A 21,451-nucleotide genomic window follows, 5' to 3' on the forward strand; every position below is an offset into this window, starting at 1 on the left:
GTCAATGTGCCTACTTTGTTTTTGTGCATGTCCTTGGTAGAGATGATTAGTCAACAGAGGGCATGACCTCTCTCTGTGCCCATTTTATCCCACAGTACCCAAACTTGGAGGATGTCCAGGCTTAGAAGCTTCAGTTCCCTGGGAGGAAATCCTTCTGGACTCAAGGGAGCTTATCTCCGCATAGAAACGTAGACAACTGTGCTGTGAATTACCAGTTACTGGGGAACAATAGTAAGTTACAGACGTTGCATGCTTCTCCTGCTAGTAGCCTTCCCATAGAGCACTACTGGAAAGAGGATGCTGGACTAGATAGGCATTGGGTCTGATCCTTCAGGGCTCTTATCTTCTTAAGTCATTTTAATTCTTAATGGGAGGAGTTCAATCCTGCACTCTTCTGATCCTTCTGTTCTGTTTCCCAGACAGAATGATTCTCCCTCTTCTCTGCCTGTGCATTGTTCTGTGGGGTGGTGGGATCACTTGACCTTTCAGAGAGGATTTGGGGGAGGAACAGGGGACATGGGGGGGGGACCCATTGCACTAGTGTGAGCTCTAGTGTTGGCTTCTGCAAGCACGATGGGTTAGTTGAATCTGGGACTTTTAAAATCATTAATCGCTTTGAGGTAATTTCATGGGAAGTGATTAATAATACTAATATTAATATTAAGAATAATAATAGTCTCATCACTATTGTTTCAAGGCTTTATCAGCTTTACCATCTAGATTTGCTAGATGTGACTTTCTATAAGGGTTCTATAACAATGCAGCTCTGCATAAAACAAATGCCCCTCAAAAACCACATGGTAATAACATGGTACAGTATTCCTGGGACTGTGCCAATTTAGATTATAGGTGGAGGAATCACATTAAATTATTGCATTTTTAAAAAACCTGCCTAATTTTCTGAAGGCTGTGCACACATCCCCTCCCAATATAAAGGATGTGCATTTTCATGTCCCCGAAACGGATAGTGTACCCCAGCAAGACATTACCCCACCCCCAATCCATTCCACAGGGACTGCTTATCGTGCTATGAAGGATTCCCATAAGGGCAATGCAAAGGAAAACGATAGCTCAGTCATATTTTAAAGGATTGTGCTGACTAACCCAAAGATAAACCCATGGAAGATAGAAATGTGCCTCTCAGTACAAAAGCTAAGATTCTCATGTGCCAAACATTTGAAAGAGTTCAGCAAAGTGCAAAAATCACAAAACCTGGTGAGGCAACAAAGCTGGAGGGCTTGGGAAATATATGGCAATGATCAAGTTATGTTTGTAAGCAATAACATCTCCCTGGAGCAAGGTGGGTTGAGAAGAATCATTCATACAAATATGCCAATTCACTGTAATCAAGGATCTGCTCGGATGACTGGAATTCAAAGGTTTTTCTTAAAGGACAAAAGCTTTAGATAAGTGTCTTGGAAAAAAGAATATATTTGCAGTGAAGGTGTGTGTGTGTATGTGTGTGAATTTAGGCTTGAGTACTTACAGCTCATAGTATTTTGAAGCCTAGTAATAGTCGCAAAGCTACTATAAGCAGCCGGGACTAAGGAGGCAGGCCCAGACAAGCCAATGGTATCCTATTAGCTCCTCTGGTCATGAGCTCCTGCTCAACTGAAACTGCAGTATACTCTCTGGCCATCTTCAGTGGTGGTGCTGGAGAACAGCAGAGATCAGACCAGCAGTAGATTCCCTCTGCTTGCAAGCTGCTGATCCCGTACATCAACGAATAAGGAGGGTAGACCTCTTGATGCCCAAATCCTTGGCTCCAGACACCTGGGATCTTGTGCCCTAAAACAGCTTCTTAATGCACATGTAAATTGTTACAAACATGCCCGGAGTCTCTTTTAAAGGAAACCAATTCTGCAAAGTCTTTTTTTGCACTTCTTGTAGCTTGGGGAAGGCAGAATAGAACCACCTGCCACCCTCTGCCTTATCACAAATACTCCCAGCCAATACCTTAACAGTGAGTCAAACTCACAGCAAACTAAAAAAAGCCACTGATTTTTTTTTTTGGGGGGGGGTATTTTATGGAGCCCCGTTGTCCAGTGGTGAATTGAAGTTATCTTATGGCAGATCCGATTTCCATTGCAAACAGCAGCAGCAACAATCACAGCAATAAATAGAGGCAACATCCATAGCTGCTGTGATCCTGTCATATATGTGTGCCTGTATTGAAGCAGATGCTGTTTGGGGTTTAGGGATGCATGAAACTCTCCTATACTGTATGAAACAGGGATTGTTGGGCTGAGTAGCACTGGCTTAAGAGGTTAGTTTCCTAACTATACATCATATATACATCATTAATTAATTTTATAATGAATGATTTTAGAGTGTTGTTTGTGTTGTACTTTTGTATTGTTTTATTGTTGTTAGCCGCCCTGAGCCCAGCTTCGGCTGGGGAGGGCGGGATATAAATAAAATTTATTATTATTATTATTATTATTATTATTATTATTATTATTATTAGTATTGCTTTAATGCAATTAAGAGGCACATGGATTTTGTTATGTAAATAGCAGCAGAGGGAAACCTGAGCTGCCTCTGGATTGTGGGGGATGAGGAAAGGAAGCTTAACTCTTTCCCTCCCTAGCACAATCCTAACAAAAAATTCCATTCTGAAGCTGCTATATGCAATTCAGAAGACTCCACAAGTGTGATTTGGGAGTTTCCCTTGAAACACAATGGTGGGTTTGGAAAATGGAGAGAAAGAGTTAAACCTCTCCTTCCTGCTTGGCAGGGGGTTGGACTCGATGGCCCTTGTGGTCTCTTCCAACTCTATGATTCTATGATTCCTCACCCATGCTCTGCTGTCATTTAAACAGTGACTGTTAATTGCACTTAGCTTTGTGTCTTGTATGACTTAATTGTGTTGGAGAATGAGACGGGATCCTGAGCTGCTTTATACTGATGCCCAATATAACATAACTAAGTATAGTGGCTTTGGGGGGGGGGAGGGGACTCAGGATCTGCAGAAACTGAAATCACACCCGGAATTATCCAATTTAGCATCAATGCATTTGGATCAGAAGCCCTTTCTTCCAAGACAAACTCATATGCAAGATCCAATTATGGTATGTTATTCAAGCACGTCTCACAGGAAAGGAAACAAGGGCCATTGAGAAATAAGGAACTTATTTCACACTTCAAGGATCTGGCCAATTGATGTCAGTAGCAGGGCAGAGTGAGGAGGTTCACAGGGCTTCTGTTGAATTATTTTTAAGCAGCTTTGATATCTTGCTTATATCTTTCATTTAATGTCAATCAGTTGGGAGTTTTCTGCACTTGCCTATAATTGTAATGTTTTGACACAAATGGAATAGAAAATACAAACGATGGTACATTTCTAAATAGGTCTTCAATTGAGTAAAGTCTCTCCCTAATTTTTATTTGCAAGAACCGCAGGAGGAGGAACTCAACTCAACCATTTAGTAACAAAAGCTGGGTTAACTTATGTCCAGGGCAGCTTTTTACATTATACTGTCAATAATGTGCTTTTATGTCTCAAGGACAACATTCAGCCAACATTTTTGTATTACAGATGGCAACCATTTTAGGAGAGTCCAATTGATGCATGACCACTGCTGCACAGATCCTTTTGTATCCAGAAGAGGGAAGAATGGGGGCGGAATGGGTGTAATGGGGGCAGGGTGTGATGGTGTTGAGTGGGTTTATGAAACATGCTTTGACCTGGAATGCAAGCCCCTCGGAAATGGGGAGTTGCCCAAACTCTATAGGTGTGTATCTTATGCCACCTAGTAATGCCACCAAATAATGCTTTTGTGTTCATAAAGATGATTCCTTTTATTCCTTTCCCACAACTGATCCCTGATAAGTAAAAACAACAACAACATTTCCAACTATGTTTATGCGAGTGAGGACACTCACATCATGAATCATGGCCTTTTGATTTTTAATAAATAAATTTTCATTGGAATTGGGAGGAAAAAAATGTCAAGTAACGTGCATGTAGCTTGATAAGAAACTTTGTGTGCCTCATGTCAAAGGTCCTTAAGGGATTCTATAGGTACAAATAACTGCTCCAATATCTTTGGTAGAAAAAGGCTTCAGAGGCTTGTTAAACGTTTTCTCCCTGTCATCTACTTCTATCTTGTTATTTAACACAGTTTCAGACACTGAAACTCTCCAATAAAATCACACTGACAGACAAAGTTAATGGAGATGTTCTACGGAGTTACTTCCAGTTTTGATAGGGTAAAGACACAGAACTTTTTCTTCTTCAGATCAAGCACAGTTCCTACGTATATTTTTTATTAACACAGAAGAAAACTTGCCCCTTTCTAATCAGTGAAATGTCTGAGAGCAGCCAAGGATAACATGGTCCCCTGCTTGATTTTAAACTTCTGTATTTTACACTCTTACGGTGTTCGTCCAAATGAGTTCACAGGATTGCATCTAACCCTTCAGTGACTCTGACTGTAAGAATGCTAAAATGGTCAAAATGATGGGATGAGTTTAGTGGAGTCCCTTATGTAAGAGAGAATAGCTGATAGTGGGCTTTATAAGTGGCGAGCAAAAGTCTTAATGGGATGCTTTTCCCCACCTAAGGAGAGCAAGCTGTTCAGATCTTGTCCAGGCATATCTCTACATTACCTAAATAGTTATCCACCTAGTGTAGTCCTTGATGGTGAACACTTTAAATGTGCAAATCTAAGTTTCTAGTATGCACTTGAATCTGTCTTGCAAGATACTGACAGTCTGAAGGGACCCTGAGTTATTACTTTTGTCATAACTGGGGAGTTCAGACTAGAATATTTCCTCCCGAGTCTAACCTGAATAGGAAAGCCTCCATTATAAATTTCCCATCAAGCTCTATTTGTGACCATGCAAAAATAGGGTAGGATGGCTTGAATGGATGGAAACACAGAATGAATTATTTATTTTGCTGCAACCCTGCTACTTCCCTGCAAACAAGACTGCTGGCCACAGTGAATCAGAGTGCCCTTTATGAAACATTCATGCAATGAGCACAGCACCCACCTGCAAGTACTGATAGGCTAAATCTTGATGGCAGGACTTGGATTTCAGCAAAGCTCTATCGATGGTAGCGGAAGCCTTTTGGCACATTTCCCGTGCATGGCTGAGTGTGAGCGTGGACCAGGAGCCTCTCTTGATGTAGTTGGACTCACTGCTGATGGGGATGTTGGCACAGGGGGTGACCTTGAGGTCATTATTGCTCTTGGAGGATTTCAGCATATGTTCGCTGATGGTGTTGTAAGCATGCATGAAGTACCTAGGCTGGCTGTGATCAGGCTGTCTGCCTAGGGTCATGAGGCCCATAGGGTTGCGATAGTTGCAGGTGTCGCTGTCTAGATTGTCATCTGAGCTCCACCAGCCCGATATGTTGGATCTGGTCCTGCGTTTCGTCTCGGTGGTTTTTGCCCGGTCCTTACTTTTACTCCTGCGGTTCTGCTTTGAGTCCTCAGTGCCTTTCTTGCCATTCATGCTGCCTTTGGACGCACCTTCCAGGGATTGGGACTTGGCAAAAAGCTTTTGGACCGAGTGAACCAAGTGCCGGATCCTCCCGGGGCTCTCACTCCGGTGTTTGGCGTCAGAGGTTCTCTGGAACTGGAGGGTGCTGAAGCCATCTCTGTGGACAGGCAGCTGCTTCTCAAACTGGTCCAGGAGGTTGGCAGGGAGCCTGTTGATCTTGGTGGCTTGGGCATGGCTTGGAAAGGGATTCTCATCGGGCACTTCAAAGTGAGAGTTGTAATGGATCCGTGGAAATGTGCTGCTGTTGGAAATCTGGTTGTTGAGTGGAAGGAGGCAATCGCTGTGGAGAGAGTTGGGCGTGGGGAATCGAGGGTCCATTGTGTAGGAGTCTGTGGGGCTGAGGAGATAGGGATTCCTGTCTTGGGTGGCATAAAGAGAGTCTTGAGGGGAGTCCAGGTTATCAGAGAGATGGCGGCTTCTGTTATCTCCTAACCCCTTCATGGTGCAAAGGTTTCCTAGAGCATTGCTTCTGGAGGATGGTGTTGTGGATGGTTCAACTCTGTTCCTTGGTCACGCTCTCTCCTTTGGGAGATTGTCCTAGAGTCAAAGAAAGACAAACAGACAGGTTGTAACGGATGGAACATGCTTTCTTTCCAATGTTTAGGCAGTAGTGTTCTTTTGCATGTAGCCAAAATGTGCACCAGCGTACAAGAGACAGGCATCTGTAGGCTTGAGAGGAACCCCAAGCTTTGCAGAAGTTAAAAATAAATAAATAAATAAATAGAAAAAGGATAAGGTGGGGGGAGAACTTAAAACAACAACACTGAGCATGCTCAGTGCCTATAGAATACCTATTGGCTGTTTTAGGGGGTGTCAGGCAGAAAACCATGGCTGGAGGGGGCCAGAATGGCTGGAATCCTGAAGAAGGTGTACTTCATGTTCCAAAATTGTTTAACAGGTCCCAGATGTAAACATAAACACCACTGGCAGACCAAATGGACATTATGGCATCCAGGATACATATAAACTGGGACAGTCAAAGCAGAATAGGTTTAAATTGCTCTCTTTTGATTATTCCCCTCCCCTCACAATCTGAGAAGAAAATCTGCTCGGTTTCATAGATGAATTTGTAGATCTCCCAGCCTATTAAGCTGACACCCATGAAATATGTTTCCAGTTGTTCTCATCTAGCATCATCAACTCATTCTAATTAGCTGGGAATTTCAAAATATCTTGCCGCTTGCTTGAGGGCATATGAAGTCATGGATCCAAATGAGTGAAAAATCTATGCACTCTTCATTCAGTCACTTTACCCCCAACTTTATAAATGGGAGAGAGCTCTAGAATCACCTGGAAAACCCATAGATTAATCATTCTTTAAAGGAAACCTCGGAGATCAATATTAAGAGCCAGTTTGGGTTAGAGGTGCAAGAAGGATTTCAGTAGCCTGATTCATACCCAATTAAACCAGAAGCACTTAGATTTAAGATGATTTAATCTAACTGAAATCAATGGGACTAAACAAGCTTAGATCAAAGAATCAAGCTGTAAGAAAAACATGTATAAAGGGATCAAGTAACTTTCTTCCATTCCCTTATGAATTTGTTCCCGATAATGTTGCCTATGAGTTTTATGAGGATGGATCTAGCCTCATATCACAGTCGGAACTACTGGAGCATGAAAGAGCTATGACTTGATAAGTGCTTGCGGAAATATATGAAAGGCAACGTTATTCTTTTATTCTTTTCCTCCCTTACAAATCCCGGCTTGCCAAGGGCTTTGGCTTGGCTCCTTTTCCATTCCTCATCATGCTATTGTGCATTAGGCACTCCAGAGTTTAGAAGCAAGCAGCTGCGAGGCACTCTCAAGCTCCCTGCGATTGCAATGATAAGGCGTTGAATGAGGAACTCGCCGAGAGAAGATGCAAGCGACTTGAAGGGTGTAGGCAGTTGGGGCAGCATAGCAATGGGCCATGATTCCGTCTCCCCCACCCCCTCAGCAAAGCTAATTGGACAAGCAGAAAGGTCAAGGACAATTCAGGAGCATCAGTCATGCTTCTGTGCTCTGGAACATCCATATGGATCTGTCCATAAATATGTATATAGGAGAGGAGGAACACAGAGTCCTCTGCACACAATCCCACATTAGTAAGAGCATTTGCAGCTATTCATGCTAAGATAATAGCCATCAAATCTTCCTTCCTGATTGCTGCAAGCAATTAGCTCCTACCCCAGAGCAAAGAGATGCTTTCATCCTTGCAGAAATAGCTGGGGTAGGCAGGTGCATTATTGCATTTTCATGCCTGCTTTCTTTAGAATTGCTAGGTATTTGGGCCACCATCATTAGAAGTGGGAAATGATATTGATGGGCCATCTGGTCAGGCTTGGCTGGCTTACAGGATCTCAAGTTTTAATGTCCCGATGTAGGATAAGACATATGCTTTATGCACTCCTCTACATGCCACAGGTGGAAAGCCTATTCTTCACACAGTATCGAAAGCCATTCCATCCCTCCCACTACCTGATAGAAGGCACAATTAACCAGGATGTTCCTTTCCTCAACAAGCCTCATTAGGAGAAATAACAGATGAGGAAAAGCATTGTGTTCCTTTCCATGGAGCTTGCTGGGTAGAAGGACGTCCAAGCAGATTGTGACCAGATTCACTGCTTGCCTTCTTTAGCGACACCTCCTCACCTGAAAAGAGTGACAAGATGTCTCATTCTGCTTTACTGATGGAATCTTTTGGCTGCTGTCAGGCCAGGTCATTGCTCAGGGGGACTAGGCTTTGGCTTGTGATGATCTGTGATGTCTTGTAAGCATATCTTACAAAACATTTTCCTGGTTCTAGACATCAGGTCCACACAACCTGTAACTCTGTACAGTGGTGCCTCGCAAGACGAAAAGAATCCGTTCCGCGAGTCTCTTCGTCTTGCGGTTTTTTCGTCTTGCGAAGCAAGCCCATTAGCGGCTTAGCGGATTAGCGCTATTAGCGGCTTAGTGGGCTTAGCGGATCAGCTGATAAGCGGCTTAGCGACCAGCTGTTAAGCGGCTTCGCGGCTTAGCAGATCAGCTGATAAGCGGCTTAGCGGCTTGGGAAAAAGGGGGGGGGAGGGGAAAAAAACCCTGCAGGAACTTGCAAGACATTTTCATCTTGCGAAGCAAGCCCATAGGAAATTCGTTTTGCGAAGCACCTCCAAAACGGAAAACCCTTTCGTCTAGCGGGTTTTCCGTCTTGCAAGCCATTCGTCTTGCGGGGCACCACTGTATGATAGTCTAAGGCTTGCAACTGGAGGAGGTCACTATTTCGGGTGGTAGATCAGTGCTATGCCCTTTAAGAGCAGTCATTTGAAAGATTTGAGCCATGCTATGGAAACACTCCTCCCAAAGCAGCTCGGTGAGGTGCATGAGAAGAACACAACAGCCACGGGCCCTGGATCCCAGCCTTCTCATGCCGCCCTCCACAAACTGCGGTGCAGGGCTGGCTCAGGGAGGGCAGCATGAGCAGCGTGCCCCTTCCCAATGCACGTGGGGCAATAGCCCCAGAAGCCCCCCCATGCTACACCCCTGCCCTGACATACATACATTCATTTGAAGTTCTCCATAAAGTCTATGCATGTGAAGCTGTACGTGAAGAGGCTCTATACTAGGGTGCTGTCTCAATGTTGTTGGACTACAACTCCCATCAGTCCCAGCCAGCATGACCAATCAACAGGGATAATGGGAGCTGTAATCCAATGACATCTGGAGACCACCATATTGGCCATTCTTGCTCTAGATAGACCTTCAAGTTAATGGTAGTGGGATTCCCAGTTGGAGGCAGGGACTGCTGCTGTGGCTATGTCTCTCTCTTCCCACCCCCCCACATCACCTGGGATTAATTTGGGAGAATCTCAATAGGGATTAATTATGATAAGTGTTAGTTTACACATAAATATGTTGAGTTACAATAGCTACACATTCTCTGTATTTTCCAGAAACAACTCAAGCCATTTTTGTTTTGGAAAGACTTTCCTGCTAGATGGAAAGGTCTCTGCCTTAGACGTTCATTTTGCATTGGTTTCTAAATTTAGCTTCAGTTCTTTTTCGTACCGACTATTTCTAGCTGTTTTTATGACATTTTATACATGTAAAAGGTGAAAATAAAATATAATAATAATAATAATAATAATAATAATAATAATAATAATAATAATACAGGGCACTTGGCTAATGTTTTTCTCTTTGCAAAAGTATAGTTCAGCTAGACTGTCAAGTAGTCCAGCTCTCTGTTGGGGGGATGTTTTGGGGTGGGAAGGCAAAACTCATAGGAAAAGCACTTCGCCTATTTCTCTCCTTTCAGCCATATCATGCTTTCAAAATCGACCAAGTGTTTTCCTCACGGAGCAGGCAAAGAACTCTGCAAACTAAGCAAGCAGCCATTAAAGTGTGGCTAATGAGACAGAGTTGGCAGAGAGCCAGTAGAACGCTGCAGATTGGGGGATCTTTAGCTGGCATCTTGTCTATTCTTGAGTCCTTGGCTCAGTAGGTGACTTGACCTTGGCCAAAGGCTTAAGATCTGTGGGTGCCTGTCAAACTGAGCCGCATGGCTGGGTGGAAACAGGAGCCCCACTGAGAAGCAGCAGCTGCCTCTGAATTGAGCTTCCCCAAAGGCATGAATCACACACACACTTGAGGAAAGGGCGATGGGGAGGGCGGGGGGAAACATGCACATACACACACCAGAAATCTATAATAAACAGAAGCAGAAACTTTGATCAGCATGAGGTGAAGTACACAGTCTTAAGCAGCCAAGTCCAGTACTCAAGAGGTGCTGCGTCAGGAATGCAACAGAAATGTCAGGCTGTAAGCTTTGAAACAGAGGGCTTGGGTCTTGTTGTTTTCGTTTTATCGGGAGCAAGTAGGACCAGCAAGAAAACGTTGCAGTGCTGCTGTCAGGATTCCAGCCATGCCATTCCTATCTCCCTCACTTCCCCAAAAGTTAGCCATCCTCACTAAGTACCTCGGTCCTCGTTGGGCTGTTCTGGGCTTCCTGTTCTCCCCTGCCCCAGCCTTCTGTGTTGATACCTCCCTGTTGGGTGGGTGGTTTTGTTACGGCCACATAAGTGATGACACTCAAAGCCTGAGCACCAGCAAGGTGGCCACGTGTCCTACTTTACAGAGGACAGTCCTCTGATTGAAGGCATGCTTGGTTTTCAGGGCTGTCCAGTCCAGATCCAGTTTAAAGATAAAAGAACCATTGGAAGGGAAAGCAAGAGGGTTCTCCAATACTTAACCTGGGAGCGGGCACAGAGGTCACTTGGTTTTAGTCTTCACAATGGTGAGATGTATTGCATTGCCAACTGAAGTACAGTAATTAATTACAAATTTGCATCTTTCTATATATGTATTGGGACGCGGGTGGCGCTGTGGGTTAAATCACAGAGCCTAGGGCTTGCCGATCAGAAGGTTGGCGGTTTGAATCCCCGCGACGGGGTGAGCTCCCATTGCTCAGTTCCTGCTCCTGCCAACCTAGCAGTTCGAAAGCACATCAAAGTGCAAGTAGATAAATAGGTACCGCTCTGGCGGGAAGGTAAACGGTGTTTCTGTGCGCTGCTCTGGTTCACCAGAAGCGGCTTAGTCATGATGGCCACATCACCCGGAAGCTGTCTGCGGACAAACACCGGCTCCCTCAGCCAATAAAGCCAGATGAGCGCCGCAACCCCAGAGTCGGTCATGACTGGACCTAATGGTCAAGGGTCCCTTTACCTTTATATATGTATTAACTGGCATATGAAAATGTTACGTAGATCTGTAGACTCTGTCTTGGTGGCACATTTCCTCTCTTTTCATGATGTGTAACAGGCCATCCTTAAGATCAGAATCAGAGGGTACAATGATGGCATTTTTAAAGACCCAGGAGGCGAGAGTTCAAATCGCCATACAGTCATACCTCTTGTTACGTCTGCTTCATGCTACGTTCTTTCAGGATATGTCCCACAGTATCCTGGAAGGACCGGAAAGGGTTACTTCCAAGTTTTGCCACTCGGACATGTGCAGATGTGCAAAATGATGTCACGCGCATGCGAAGAAGCAGCGAATCACAACCAGCACACGCGCAGATGCAGGTTGCGTTCTGTTCATGTTGAGAATGGGACTCCAGAACGGATCCCATTCGCAACCAGAGGTACCACTGTACACACATAAAGTTCACTGGGTGACCTTGGGCCAATCACTATTTCTCAGCCCAAGCTACCTCACTGGGTTGTTGTGAGGATACACTGGAGAAAGAGAGAACTATGTACACCCCATTGAGCTCCTTGGAGGATAGGCAGTATTACACACACACACACACACACACACACACACACACACACACAAATGCACACAAAATTAAATCTTTGTAGAGAGCATCAGCAGTGCAGTTCTGGAATTGTTACTGGTCATGTTGTTTCCCAACTAGCATAAATAACTTTTGCTTTCCGTTTTAAAAGTTTAAATCTTTAGTGTTCAACTGGCAGATAATATCCCACAAAAGAATATATCCTGTCCTAAGGAGTGCTGTGCTGTTTTCTATTAAAAAAAGCTTTCAAAATTTAAGAATGGGGAGGGAAGAAGAGAGGGATTATTAAAAAGAGGAAATACGGACATAGATAGTATAAATAAAATATTGAAGTAGTTTCCATGCTGCAGGCTTACAGTTGAGACCTGGGTGTGAAATAGTTGGACTACTGGCTTTGATAACTACATGGAGGGCAAATCTATTAGTGAAACCATCCATTTTCAGAGCCATTACTTCTGACTGCTAGATGCTGAGCGTTAGCAACAGGGGGTCACATTGCTCCATTGCACTGCTTGCAAACTTCCTTGAGACATCAGCCACCTAATGTGGTCTGTGTGGGTAGACAGAATGCTGAGCTGGACGGATCATTGAGATGGCCAGCGTACAAGCTTGTCTTATATAGCAGGATATTACAGTACTTTGGGGAGCGCTGCGCTGCATATTCTTCCGCTGTTTCGGGAAGCAACAAATGTGCATCAAGGTATGGCAGCCTCAACTCTGCAGCAGTGAAAAAGATGCTAGCAGACACCCTGCTTTAACGTAGGACAGAAGCTCGAACAACTTGTGTTTTGCCTTGCTTTTTTCTTAATGTATGTCCAAATTGGACCTCACCCCCCCTTCCTCTCCCTGCCCAGTGTGGTGAAATGGGCAGGGAATATCTCAGACACTACAAAGAAGTGCACAAGGGGAGGAGTAGTTCTCATAGCCTCTCTGTAACATAAGAAGCTGTTCTCTGCGTGCAAAATGAGCTGTATCTTCCTGTTCTTGTCCTTTTATAGTTTGAAAATAAAAAAGTGCCTTGGCACAGCAGCAATTAACTCATTTATTGCTGCTTACACAGGAAGCTGCCTTATACTGAGTCATATCATTGGTCCATCTAGCTCACTACTGTCTACATGGACTGACTGCAACTCTCCCTAGATTATAGGGCTGGGAAGGATCCCAGGGGTTATCTCGCCCAACCCCCTGCAGTTTCAAATAGGGGCCCCTGTCTGCTGTACCTGGAGATGCTGGGGAATTGAACCTGGGGTAGGTGGGCATGGTTTGGGGGGAATGGTCTCACAGGCCCAATGCTGGAGGGCCAGATTTGGCTCATGGGCTGGAGGTTCCCCAATGCTGGTATGGGGTTTCTTATGACTTGGCAAATTCAGGTTCCATATCCTCCTTTTCACAGCCCCCTTAGGACACCCCCTTTCAGCTCTTGAGTGCTACACTATTGCAGTCAAAGTTCTGGCTAACAATTACAAGCCTTTTAGGATTATTTGAACATACAGGTTCAAAAGCCCTTCAGTTTTTTCCCCTTAAGCAGTATAGCATCACTTGCAAATGCAAATGGAGAAGGCACAGAATAACCCTGGACTTTTTGCATAACACAATTTCTTTTCTAAGTAATTGATTGAGAATGGCAAAAAATAAAAAATAAAACAGAGGATAAATGCCCAGTAAAAGTGTTTAATAATCTGGGAAACTGTGGGTTTTTATTTAATGCTCTTGAATGTCTTTCTACATTTCACTAGGAAAGTCATTTATAATTCACAAGAACAGCTTTCCAATTTCAGAGAAGAGGTCATTCAGAAAAACCTTCATTTTCTTCATTGGTATAATAGCAATAAGTGCAAGAATGCTTAACATGGGATGGTTCCAGATGTTATTGGGCTACAACACCCATCATACTTGGCCATTGATCATGCAAACTGGGACTGATGGGAGTTGGAGTCCAAGAACATATGGAGGACTACTGATGAATCTGAAATAGTCCAGGCAAGGCCACTGATTAGCTACTCCTGGCACTTTTGTACAGATTTATGCTTATATGCACATTTTTGTATGCAATTTTGCCCAACGTGCCTATTTCTGCAAAGCAATATCCTTTAATATTTCCTTTTTTGTATGTTGTTTTCACTCACATGTATTTTTATGCACACTTTCCCCTATTATATGCATTTTTGTACATAATACTTGGTTGGAGAACTGCATTGCAAAATTCAAAAAGTGAGGATTCCTAAGGACGGCTGTGTTTTAGTTTGCACATTGTTTTGTAAAGTGCCAACCAGGTGGATTTGCCTTTAAATGGGAACTGAATCAAAGATGTTTCCCTTCACTGCTCCTGGCTTACCACAATCAAGTAAAACCAGTGTTAGCTGTTGGTCTGCATGAGCACCTACACCTGTCTTCAGCCATTCAATGTTTACTGACTAGTTTCTAATCTCTGGGCCAATTTATATGCTAAGTGGTGAAACTTTGTTGGACTGCACCACTTCAGGCAGCAGGTCGGGGGTGGCTAACATGTTGCTCTCCAGATGTTATTGGACTACATATCCCATCAGCCCCAGCCAACACGGCCAGTAGTCAGAGTATGTAGAAAACTACCCCATCAAAGATAAGTATTCTCATGATTTTTCTTTGTGCAGGAAGGTGGACCTGTACTCTGTTGTTGTTGTTGTTGTTGTTGGCTTGAGACATGCAGTTTCCCACTCCTACAGCTTGTAGTGGTACAGCCAAGGAAAATATTTCCTATTGGTTTCTGCAGAACGTTTTAACTTGAGCTGAGACATACCTAGCACATTGTCTGCACACACTTTTGCACATCACCTCTGGATTCTGTGCAGTCCCTTTGTCACAGAGGGTGAAGGACAGCGAAACAAGTTAAAATTGCCTTCACTGGTATACCGATGACCCAGGCAACAGGAGCATATCAAGAGAAGTAGCCTACAGGAAAGTGTTAAGCTGTGAGCTAAAATACTCTCTCCCATTCAATTTGCACTTTCTCCTGGTTTCCCAGCATGCATGTTTTGGCTTTTCCAACACCCTCACACAATGAGTGTGAAGAAGGAGTCTTGCTACTGGGGAGCAAAGATGGGCTTACATCACCTTTCATTTTGGCTCTTGGGTGTGGTGTAAGTGTTTTGGAACACTCCAAGGCTAAAAATAACTCTATCAAAATCTATTCTAATCTTTGCAAGCAAATCTCATCTCTTTGTTACAGAATGCCACAACCTCCAGATTCACTAAACCTTGTGCCAAAAAGGTACTTGTATGTTTTATGCAGTTTGTGGGCAGGTGGGATCTCCTCTTTGTCCTGTTTCAGTATTAAACACAACTTCTGTAAACGTCTGAAGCTTTGTGGCAATTTAGTTTTGCTCCTCCATTTCTTGGTTCAATCACCCAACAATACACGTGTGCTTATCACATATATCCCCTAGCTGCTAATAAAGGATTACAGAAGATGCTGCATTTGAAACAGGGAACGATTCAATAGGTACTCTTTCAAATGTCTTTGTGTGAAGTCTCTTGAAAGATGTTTTCTCTCGGATGTTGCTCAAATTGCTGCCAGATCTTTGACTGGCAATGAAATAAGGACATTTCAGTGGTGGATCCATCAGGAAATGAAATTGTTTGTGTGAATGCAGGTTATGTGCGGGACTTCCTAAAGTTATGCCACCAGGAACCCATCCTTTTAAGCCAGAAGAGAAATCCAGCTTTTAATGTATTAGTCATTACACTAGCTATGGCAGACTCCACAGCACATTCATTAACCATATCTAAGGCCTCGGATTGACTCTTTAAACCACTCTGGGAACTGTAGCTCTGTGAAGGGAATGGGGCGGGGGGGGGTTGTATCCTAATAACTCTCAGAACTATAATAATAATATTAATTTATTATTTATACTCCGCCCATCTGGCTGGGTTTCCCCAGCCACTCTGGGTGGCTTCCAACAGAATATTAAAACACAATAATCTATTAAACATTAAAAGCTTCCCTAAACAGGGCTGCCTTCAGATGTCTTCTAAAAGTCTGCTAGGTGTTTTTCTCTTTGACATCTGGTGGGAGGGCGTTCCACAGGGCGGGTGCCACTACCGAGAAGGCCCTCTGCCCGGTTCCCTGTAACTTGGCTTCTCGCAGCGAGGAAACAGCCAGAAGGCCCTTGGCACTGAACCTCAGTGTCCGGGCAGAACGATGGGGGTGGAGACGCTCCTTCAGGTATACTGGATCGAGGCCATTTTAGGGCTTTAAAGGTCAGCACCAACGCTTTGAATTGTGCTCGGAAACGTACTGTTAACAAGCCTCTCCCCTTATGAACCAACCCAGACTCTGTGATCACCATTTGAGGCCCTTCTTCATGTGCCTCCTTCAGGAGACATCCAGAGGGTGGCAACACAAGAACGGGCCTTTTCTGCATTGGCTCCCCACTTATGGAATGCTCTCCTCTGGGAAGCTCGCCTGGTGCCTTGTTACATATCTCTAGGTGCTAGGCAAAAACATTCCCCTTCTCCTAGGCCTTCCACTAATTAAACAATCCATGGCCTTTTAAACTGTGTTATTAGGATTAGAACAAAAACAGGGTCACTGCAAAACAAGAGGGAAGTATCATCATACTTGAGAAAACCCTCAATCAGAATTGGGGAACCTTTGACCCTCCAAATGCTGCTGAGCTAAAACTCCCATCAGCCCCAGCAAGCATGGCCAATGGACAGCACAGCAACCTATGGAGGGGCAAAGGTTCTCCAAGCCTGCCCTAAAGTATAGAGAAGTACGAAACATATTTTAAAAACAAAACCAAAGAGGGCAAACTCCCTCATCCGAACAGTCTAGTGACGACTGACCATGCCTGGCAGCCCTGCAATGTTGACTGTTGGAAAAGAAATATGGGGAAGAGGAAATGGAGGAGGAGAGCAAGGCAGGCTGGAATTACTATTTGGAGGTGAGGGGGATACATTGCAGATCCCACATGTGCATGTATCTCTGTGTATGTATATGTTTTTGTCTATACACATAAATCTCCTGCCAACCTAGCAGTTCGAAAGCACGTCAAAGTGCAAGTAGATAAATAGGTACCGCTCCGGTGGGAAGGGAAACGGCATTTCTGTGCGCTGCTCTGGTTCGCCAGAAGCGGCTTAGTCCTGCTGGCCACATGACCCAGGAGCTGCACGCCGGCTCCCTCGGCCAATAAAGCGAGATGAGCGCCGCAAACCCAGAGTTGGTCACGACTGGACCTAATGGCCAGGGGTCCCTTTACCTTTACCTATACACATAAATACAGACACAGGCATGCCACTCCTCTAGAAATCAGGAGTGCCAGGTTTCTAGTAACAGAGCTCAGTGACAGTGGTGATTTAGAGGTATTAAAAGGTATCAGAAAAAGGGGGCATGCCTATTCTTCCAAATAAGCTGTCATCTTTTACTTTAGAAATTAAACATTGACTCCACACACTTGGATCTTAAATCCTGAAATATTTCTAGATCCCAGTATTTGGGGCATGTCGGCAGGTGGCTGTTGATGTGCAATGACTGATGCAGTGGGGCAAGTACTTGAATTAAATACTTGGGGACTGTTTGCACTCAGATAGTCAAGACCATCTAGCCTCTTGCTTAATGGGATGGAGTCTGGAAGTCTTGGCTGTCTTCTCCTTGTCCTTTCCCTACCCTTTTGGCAGCCACCCCAGTAGGGCAGAAGGGGAAGCAGGCTTTTCACAAAGCAGACCCCCCCCTCCAGAGACAGATTATGTTGTTTTCATTACATTTCAATTCCGTGTTGCAATCTATGATGCATTCCAGAGAGGCACAAAGGAGAAAAATCATTTTCTTCCATTTTCTTTTTTTTTTTAAATTTGGGAGGATGAAAAGCATAAAATTAATTTTCTCAAATCCATGATCCCTACAGCTTGCAAATTCATCAAGGTTTGTGAGCGAAGGTTTAAGTCACACACTGGTTATTTCTGATAAAAGGGCTTTGTGTGTGTTTAATTTCAATCGTACTGGGTGCCAATTTCTCCCCTGATGAAGAAGAAAACTGTTGAAATAAGCCCTGAAGTCTTTCAATTTATGTACATCTTAGTCCTTCCTTTTGCCTTCTTAATTTTGCTCCGGAGAGGTAGGTATCTGGCATTATCACATATTTAATTGGCATGTTTTTCAGGGAGCAATCCTAAGCTCCCAGGAAGGACAACTGGGATCTATCCCTTTGGATGCTGCAGACCTTCATCTCCATGCTTGGAGAATGATGTCCCTGGCTGCAGCTAGAAGTCAGAGGTCTCCCTGGCATGGATAAGAAAGCTCCACCATTGCTGCTGATCCTCAGTGTTCTCAGAGATGCTAGAACAAAAAAGGGTGTTTCTGGGGTGTGTCAAGACAGCCTAAAGCTCACATATTCTCAAGACAGGTTCAGCCCTGGACCAGCCATTTTCAGAGGTAATGTAGTTCTAGTTAAAACGACAGTTGATGTAGTTATAACAGAGAAAGCATCTCTTTTACAGCTTTGTTTTGCTGTGTGTGTGTGTGTGTGTGTGTGTGTGTGTGTGTGTATACACACTCTCTCTCTTTAAAAGAATCTGTTAGGAAAAATAGAAAAAACAAACCAATAAACCCATCAGAGTTGTGGAAGTGTGGGTTCTCCAGTATGGATTCCCACCCCACATTAGGTTGTTCTGCCCAGCATCTGCCTGTGTTATAGTCCCAGTCTCTGTCTGGTTCAGCCCTGCTAACACTCATTTCCATTTAAAATGCCATTTGGAATTATGGGCTATAATACATTCTACATTCAACTTCTACACACCCGCCACCCCCAATTTCAGGATGAAAACTCTCCAAGGACAGACATAGGGAACCTGTGACTCTCCAGATGTTGGACTCAAACTCCCATCATCCCTGACTATTGACCATGCTGGCTGAGGCTGATGGGAACTGGAGTCCAACAACACCTGGAGGGCCACAGGTGCCCTCCCCCTGTTTTGGCAGAAGCTTTGCCTCTGCTTTTTTTTTTAAAAAAAACCCCCATAAAAACACATCTTTTCTCTAAATGCAGCGTGTTATTGCTTATCCATGTTGGCGAGCATTTTCTGAATTTGATGAAGAAGGCTCTGACCCATGAAAGCTTGTAACATAATAAATCTGTTGTGCTTTTAAGGCGCTACAAGACTCTTTGTTGCTTTCACTGCTGTGGACTAACACAGATACCCCACCAGAATTGGTCACAGATAAAATGGCTCTTCTGCAAGCTAAACTCGGCTCATTTTCAAACAAGGTTGCAGAATGTCAGTGTGAGCTCTTTCAAAGAGGCAGTGTTCAGGGAAAATAAAAAAGGATGGGGCAGGGACCAGAAGCGAAACTCAACTCTCAGCATACTTTCAACATACTGCATGAATGCAGCTATTTAATTTGCAACAGAAAGGCTTTGGAAGACAGTACGTTTCTTGAGAAAGGAAAAGCGTATGTTCCTAGCTTTATTACGTATGAGAGAGTCTTTTATAGTAAAGAGTCCCCAAGGGTGCAGTTCTATATACATGTACTTACGACTTCCAATAAATGCAATGGGGTTTACTTCTGAGTTGGTGATTGTACAGATCTGCCTGTCATTGGCTCTGGCTCCACCCACCGTTGGTCTTTCTGCTTCCCCCCACCACCAGGGGGCACCAGTCACCACTGAACCTCACAAGTTTCTACACCAGACATTCCAGCTGTGCCAAAAAAGCACAATGTTTTGAATCCTGACAGAAAGAGGGACGCAGCAGGATATATACTATGTGCAAATCCTAAACACAACATGCAAATTAGCTCAGGTGATAGTCACAGACTGATCCACTGAACTGGCATGATATTCCCTTTCTGCAACACCTCATTGCACTCTCCAAATCAGCTGCCTTGAGAATTCAAGATGTGGATAATCTGATTACAGTAGGCTTTGCTGTTTTTGCAGCCTCCGCCTGCGGCATGTTGTGTTCCTTTCCTAGTAGACAAACTGACCTCTGTGTCCTTTGCTCCCTGTCCTCTAGATGTTGTGGACTCCAATTCCCATCGCCAGCACAGCCTGTCACCAGTGGTGATCAGAACTGGAGTCCAAAACATCTGGAAGGCACGTTCCCTAATATAGCAGCCCATGCATACCACTGGTCTCCTTTCTCTCCTTTCCTTTCCTCCTGTGATTCTGAGGAACCAAAATAACAGAGAAATGAGAAAAGGAGAGAATACATGAACCATGCCCATTACACAATACGAAAAGAAGATTCATGACACAGATGTGGATGACTGTTTTAAAAGAAGTGAAAGAGCAGGAAGTTAGGGTGTAGTATGGGCGATTTGGCCCTCCAAAATTTGATTTGGCAGAGAGACCAATGATCTGACTCAACATAAGGCAGCTTCTTATGTTTCTATGCTATGCAGTACCAAAAAAGAGTTAATGCATCAGCAAAAAGAGAACAAAGGTTGGTACAGATCTGCGTACAATTTGCACATAATTAATATGTATAGATGCAAATTCAGAAACAATTGCTTTAGTTTAAAGAGAAACATAATACACTGAATTACAAAATATCTGGTCCATTGTGATGCTGATCAACCTTAACCTCCCATAAGCAAACACATGTAAATCAGCCCCATAAGTTTATGGAGAGATGAATGTTTTTTTCTGATCTAACACGTTCAATGACAATGTACAACCGTATGCTGTCTTCGATTTATTGTAAGGCTATTAATTTGTTGTAAGGTTATTCATTGGAATTTTTGTTCTTGATACGATACCATAAAAAATTACACGCAGTATTTAAAAAATGCATCTCATCATAGTGAGGAAGGCCATAGTGACCAAGTGACCATTGTGTCTGTTCAGACTGATGTCCAGGTGCTGATGATGGACAGCTTCCAGGCTGTCCTTTTTAAAGGCTCTTTATCTTTAAATCTGACCTTCCCCAAGCATCCCTTCAAACAGAGACTGTCCACTGCAGCCTTTAAAATCCTGTAAAGTGGAACACATTCCACCCTACAGAATACATTTTGCAGCTGCACCGTTAGACAGAGTAAGGTAGCTGATTTTGGGTGCCACGAGAGAGCAGCAAATTTGATTTATTATTGTTGTATATTTATTTCCAGGGGGTGGTGTTTTTTTGGGATTTTCTGTTTTAGGTGCACAGATAAATTGACCATCCTTGGGTACTATGCAGCTTGATTTGGCAGAGAGGAGTCACTGCTGTTCAATCTCAGGCAGCAAAATGTCTTGTCTTGCCCTCTTGCCTTAAGAGGACAAGGAGTCCATAGGGCATTTGAGTTAAGTCCTGCCACATCCTGAATCCTTTATTCTGTGCCCATTGCTGCCTAATGTAAAAGAAGAATAAAGACCCAGGCAACTGCAAATATCTAAGGAGCCAAGTCAAACATGAAAGTTGCCTGTGCATATTGAGAGAGAAAAATCCCAGGAGCACAGCAATCTTTAATCATCTCTAAGACTCCAACATCTCCATCTGGTGGCCTGGACAAATGTGTGCATGTGCAATGTAACAGTATGAAAGAGCCACTACGAGATGCAGTCTGGTTTCGTTGTGCTTCCTGGGAGGAACCAGGAACTAGCTGAGAGCAACACCCACCACCTCCTCTGACTGCAGAATGAGAAAGCTGTATAAATACTGTTAAGTTTAGAAAGTGGCTTTAGTGAGAAGTGGTAAGCAATGTTGCATTCTTAGAACTTGAGCACC

The 21,451-nt window shown here is 43.9% G+C and overlaps 1 protein-coding gene across 4 annotated transcripts in view; it reads right to left on the reverse strand.

The window, feature by feature from the left end:
* The window catches only part of DLGAP4 (DLG associated protein 4), a 332,681-nt gene that overhangs the window by 104,319 nt on the left and 206,911 nt on the right, over positions 1 to 21,451 (reverse strand). For all 4 annotated transcript variants that reach the window (XM_053393983.1, XM_053393984.1, XM_053393981.1 and 1 more), the window contains one exon: positions 4,999 to 6,048. In XM_053393983.1, the coding sequence (XP_053249958.1) occupies positions 4,999 to 5,952 (954 nt within the window). In that variant the 5' untranslated portion in view covers positions 5,953 to 6,048. The remainder of the gene's footprint in view (positions 1 to 4,998; positions 6,049 to 21,451) is intronic.

This window comes from Podarcis raffonei, chromosome 6 (assembly GCF_027172205.1).
Source record: "Podarcis raffonei isolate rPodRaf1 chromosome 6, rPodRaf1.pri, whole genome shotgun sequence".
Classification (NCBI taxonomy): domain Eukaryota; kingdom Metazoa; phylum Chordata; class Lepidosauria; order Squamata; family Lacertidae; genus Podarcis; species Podarcis raffonei.